At 36.0% G+C, this 6000-nt stretch overlaps 1 protein-coding gene across 5 annotated transcripts in view; it reads right to left on the bottom strand.

Annotated features, from left to right (window-relative positions):
- Positions 1–338: 338 nt before the first annotated feature.
- CCDC102B (coiled-coil domain containing 102B) overlaps positions 339–6000 on the bottom strand; it is a 211368-nt gene continuing 205706 nt past the window's right edge. For 4 of the 5 annotated variants that reach the window (XM_046024324.1, XM_046024325.1, XM_046024323.1 and 1 more), the window contains one exon: positions 585–2078. In XM_046024324.1, coding sequence (XP_045880280.1) covers positions 2040–2078 — 39 coding nt within the window. In that variant the 3' untranslated portion in view covers positions 585–2039. Of the gene's footprint in view, positions 549–584; positions 2079–6000 lie in introns of those variants that run through there. The other variant, XR_006820993.1, reaches the window with a different exon arrangement.

Below are 6000 nucleotides of genomic sequence, written 5' to 3'. Positions count from 1 at the left end.
GGACACAAGTAACTTAAAATCCCAGGGGTATCTTTTTTTTATTATTAAGTTTTTATTTTAATTCCATATAGTTAACATACAGTGTTATATTTGTTTCAAGTATACACTATAGTGATTCAACAATTCCAGACAACTCTGGATGCTCATTGTAAGTGTGCTCCTTAATCCCCATCACAGATTTCACCCATCCCCCTCTGGTAACCATCAATTTGTTTTCTATAGGTAAGAGTCTGTTTCTTGGTGTGTGTGTGTGTGTGTGTATAAATATTGTGTGTGCATGTGTGTGTATATACATATATACATGTGTGTCTGTATACACATATATATATACATACACACCATCATCTTCTTTATCCATTCACCAATTTATGTACCTTTGAGCTCTTTCCATAATTTGGCTATTGTAAATAATGAAAGCTACAATAAGACATCACCTTGTATCTGTCAGAAGGGCTAAAATCAAAACCACAAGAAACAAGTGTTGGTGAGGATGTGGAGAAAAAGGAACACTCATGCACTGTTGGTGGGACTGCAAACTGAGGCAACCCCTGTGGAAAATAGTACAGAAGTATCACAAAAGGTTAAAAATAGAACTACCGTATGATCCAGTAATCTCACTACTGGGTGTTTATTCAAAAAAATATAAACACACTAATTCAAAGGGATACATGCACCCCTATGTTTATAGCAGCATTATTTACAATTCCCAGGGGTATCTTAACCCAGGCTATGGCTTAAGCCAGAGAGGCTCATTATGCCTCCTGGTCAGGCCCCTCTCCATGCCTCAACCTCTTTCTCATGCAGCTCCTAGTGAAAGTATGATGCTTTTATCACCCTAAATCTTTATTTCCTTAGGTTTAATTTTAGCAGAAAGAAAGTGCATCTCTTCAAGAAGTCTAAGCATCATTACATTTCATTGTCTCTAATGTGGTTACCTGCTCATACTAGCATGTGTGTCCAGAAAACTTAAATGTTTTCATTAGATAAACATGAATCACCTACCCAACCTGAAGGCAGAGGTGGTATTAACCTTAACCAAAGGATGTGGCCTGAAATTTGGGGGTGGAGTTGGTCCTAGAGGAAAAACAATGCATGTTAAGTAGAAGCCAGGTGAATACACGTTAGGGTTCCCCAAACAACATCCACCCACTAATGAGACAAAATGGATGCTGAATCTCCAACACATTTACTTTCATATTTTGCCTTCATAAAATATTTAAGTGTATATTTTATATCATCTGATCTCAGATCACCAGATCATTTTCCTAATTGATTGTCTTTATCCTCTTGGATTTATTAATATTTGGTCTACCACATTGTTATACTTTTCTTATGTATATGTAGCTCTGCATGTCTGTGTATGTAATGGGGGGAAGTTTTATATATTACATATATATAAAATAGCTATAGATGTAATATATATTATATATCTCTACATGAATTCTATAGTATGCATATGGCAAATAAAATGGTGGGACATATTCTAACACAAGTATCATTCTCTCCATATTCCACTTGAAGATGAGATTTATTTTCAGGTTGTATCCCAATAAAAATCACTCTATTTCTATGGTGAGGTGAACACTGATGACAGTGTACAATGTTTACAATAAAAAGAGATAAAGGTAGAGAACAAACTGTAGCCATTCTTAGATAATACTCAAGTAATCAAGTATTTTGCTGCAGATGCTAACAGAAAACTTCCAAAATAACAATTTGGTACAGGCTTCATCATTAAAGAAACTAAGCTACATCATTAGCGCACACCAAGGATAATCTGAATTGATGGATAAAGTCCCTAAAACAACAGAGAAAGGTACTTTAATTTCAGTGCAAAAATTTGGTCAGAGACGAACAACAGGATCTAAGGATGACAATTCTTTTAGCTACACAAACTAAGTATAGCCACCAGATCCCTTGAGGGGAGTACTTAAAAGTCAATTTAGGAGATCCCACGACTTCTTATTTTGTGCCTTCCCCACCCTTTCCAGCATGTGGACTTGTGCTAGCCTCCTTCCTCCCTTCGCTCACCACAGCCTTCAGACCAGTCCTTGGAGCTCCATCACCACACAAGGGACCTGTGAGACAAGACAGGCAGATTTCAGAGCCTCAGAATCTCAGCTTTCTCCCGTTTCCAAAGTCATTCTTCTCCTCTACTCCACATACTTAGAAGAATCTCAGAAAAATTAGTAGATTTCCCTTGTTTTCCTCAAATCTTACCCAAAGCAAATAAGCCCCTGCACTTATTCACTGGGTGTGGAATGTTCTTACACCAGGCCCCTCCAGGTAATGGACTCCTTTCTCCTTTCTGATCTCATTCTGGATTGTCATTTCCCAGGAAGAAGCAATATAACCTAAATCTACTAATTTTCAGCATTTAACTCAGTCACCATTATAGACTTCTTTGTTGATGATTTGATTTGACTGTAGGTTTCATGAGGACAGCTGTTACATTGTGTGTCCTGCCACCCTTACATTCACTATCCACACTGTGCGTGTGTCTGAAATATAGATTGGCTGTTTCAACATCTATGCCAGAGTTCTTCTAGTTTCCCTTCTTGGATTGCTAAATACCTGCATTTTCTTGAAACTCTTATAGTTAGAGCTCCAAATGAGCTCTAGATGCTGGAAAATAAATGTGTTCAAGCAAGGCCTGAATTTGGGCTGATCTCAGTGGGGAAGAGTAGTAACAGGGAAGGATAGAGCAGCCAAGTCCAGTCATTAGGTGCCTTCTATCCCCATCTTGTAGCTAAGGTAGAGTGACCTTGGGGACAGGGATGAAAGAAAAGATGTCATGGAACTCTGTCTCTTCCGATACATTTTCTGAGGAACCCATTCTCTAGTTAGGCCTATTCTGTGGTGGTGAACCAGGGGTCATTCCTGTACATCCAACATGGAGCTTGTCCTCAAGCCCCAAGTCATCAGATTCCTTGTATTATATACATTTCTGTTATTTATCTGTTCTTGGATACCTACAGCCAAATTCTGAGTTCAGCAAATGTTTGTTGGATTAATCAATAAGAAAAGAAAGAGTAGATGTCACTTGATTTTAAGTGATTTTTTTTACAAATAATAGATGAGATACCTTACCTTTTATAAAATTATGTCTTAATATTCTTCTTCTCTTCTTTGAAAATGATATATTACAAACACATGTGAAATAAGTAAGGGGATAAATAACAGCATTTGAAAATTCATATTGCCTCATCACAGAAAAAACTGAAAACCTTTTTACCTAGTTTTAAAAAAAAATACTGATACTTCCTTTACAATCATTTAAAATAAAAACAAATGAATTTTATCTTAAAATGGATTACATGGTAATAAGCAAAAGTGGATAAGACAAATCTAATAAAAAGAATGAAAAAGGCATTCCTCATATGGTACAAGTTAAGCTAATAAGCAGTGACTCATTCAAATATAAAGACAAGAAAACACTAGAACTCAGATAATTATCTGGAGAAAAGGACATATTTGGGTTTTAAAATTTTGTAAATCCAAATTTTCTTTTTTTCCTATTTGTATACAGAGCCAAAGGACATAGTTCTAATTATGAAATGCTCATTAATATGGCTAAAAAACATTCCAGCTATGTCCATCCAAATCGAGCCAAATAAACAGTTTCTTTGGGAGAAATTGAATTAATTCTATCTGGCTTAAGGTAGGATAATTAATTTTAACTGGCTTAAGGTAAAATTATTCTTGTAATAGAGACCCAGCCAGCTAATTATTTCTCCATATGCTACTGTTCCCCCACACCTGCTTCACCTTGGCACAGCAGACCTCTCACATTTCCCGGCTCTTCCCCCATGTCGTCAAGGACATGCCACCAAAACAGCCACCGATTTGCCTCCAGCACAGAGAACCAGATTTTCAGGCATTAGTGCAGTAGATTGGAAAATAAATTTCATTTGGGATGTTTATTTAAATTAACTATGAAGTATATAAAACATCCTTGAAAGTAATTTGAAATTGTCACTAATGAAAGATATTTACCATATTCGCTAAAGTCACACACACACACACACACACACTCTCTCTCTCTCTTCAATAATGCCAAGTCAGAAATAACCGAGTCACTTACAGTTATGAAGGGCATTGTAATACATTTTGAAAACACTGTGTGTTGAACTTGTGGTTTTCCAAGTTTTAGCGGACATAAAACTCATCTAGATACTTTTCTGGGGGGAAGGATTTTGGCTAAATCTATCAACATCTTATTTTTACTTATTTTTTTGGCTGTGAAAATAATTTTTTAAAATGTATTCAAGTTCTAGTTAGTTAACATACACTGTAATATTAGTTTTAGGTGTACGATACAGTGACTCAACACTTCCTCATACCACCCGGTGCTCATCCCACGTGCCCTCCTTCATCCTCATCCCCTGTTTCACCCGCCCCCTCCCCCACCTGCTCTCTGGTGACCATCAGTTTGTTCCCTGTATTTAAGAATCTGTTTCTTGGTTTGTCTCTACCTTTTTTCTATCCTTTCTTTCCCCTTTGCTCATTTGTTTTGTTTCTTAAATTCCACATATGAGTGAAATCATATGGTATTTGTCTTTCTGTGGCTGATTTATTACGCTTAGCGTCATACTTTCTAGCTCCTTCCACATCATTGCAAATGGTAAGATTTCATTCTTTTTATGGCTGAGTAATATTCCATCATATATATATATATATATATATATATATATATATATATATAACCTTTTCCTTAACCATTCATCACTGAATGGACATCTACTTAAAAAAAAAAATATATATATATATATATACACACACACACACAAACATTCCTACTTCCCAAGTTACATGCCTATTAATTTAGAATTTCCGTTTTCAGAAACACCCTATTTGGTACAGCAGGAACATAATCCAACTTCAGGAAACATTGCTCCAGGAGATAAGGACATCTAATTCATTTTTAAATTCCTTCTACCATGTGAATTATGCTGAACATACGCAAAATAACATGATTTCAGAATGCTGGAAAAGGAGCTAAATGTGAAATATGAATGTGATTTGTAATTATTCTTTCTTGACTCATGTTACACTAAACTAGAACTACGTTCACACACAAACACACACACACACACACACACATGGAACTATGTAATGGAAAATGAAATTAAAGTTGGTTAAAAAGCAGAGATGATTGTTGTTAGTTACTGATATACTCATGCTTCCTTTTGTCTGTTTTCCTAGAATTTAGAGAGAATTAGAAAGCCTGCCAAATGCTGTAGGGATTTAAATACCATTACATTAAGCAAAATAAAATGATAGGGGAACAGAAAGTGATGGGCAGTAGCAGAGAAATATGAAATGAAAAATCTCTCAATTATGTCAACAACCATATTAAATTTAACTGCATGAATTAAAAATAAATAAATCCGGCAAGTGGAAAGACTACACTAAGATGTATCAGGAGCCAACAGCTATTTTAGTGAAAATAAACTGAAATTCTAAAGAAATATTACATTGTCCTCATGAACCCAAATTAGTGATTTTATTTAAACCTAGTAGCTAAATTTTGGAAAACATAATAGGATAATGGAATTTTGGTGCTGGCAGAATCTCAGCTATTTATTCCAGACTCTTTTCTTAAAAATGAGAAAACTAAAGCACAGAGTATTATTTGGCCAAAATATTGAGCACGGACCAGGATAAGAATTTTATTCTTTCATTCTTTAACCTCTGGTTCCACTTTCCTGTTACAGATTTGCTGAATCACACATTTGGCGGTTCCCACTTTCACTGAGTGGTAATGTGGATGCGCTTTGGAGTCTCTCTCGTAAATCCACTAATTCCGCTCATGAGAGCTCTGCTGTCAGACCTATGCACCTCCCCAAACACCACCTCCAAATACCATCACCTCTGCAATATGGTATTGATATATGAACTCTGGAGGGACGTACACATCCAGCAGTTCTCAGTATTCCCAAAAGTCATCCGTAGATTCAATGAAGTCCCTATCCAAAGCACTATTGCTTCTTCTTCTTC

This window comes from Meles meles, chromosome 12 (genome assembly GCF_922984935.1).
Source record: "Meles meles chromosome 12, mMelMel3.1 paternal haplotype, whole genome shotgun sequence".
Taxonomy (NCBI): domain Eukaryota; kingdom Metazoa; phylum Chordata; class Mammalia; order Carnivora; family Mustelidae; genus Meles; species Meles meles.
Note: the sequence above shows the minus strand (reverse complement) of the source record. Positions and strands in the feature narration are given on the sequence as shown.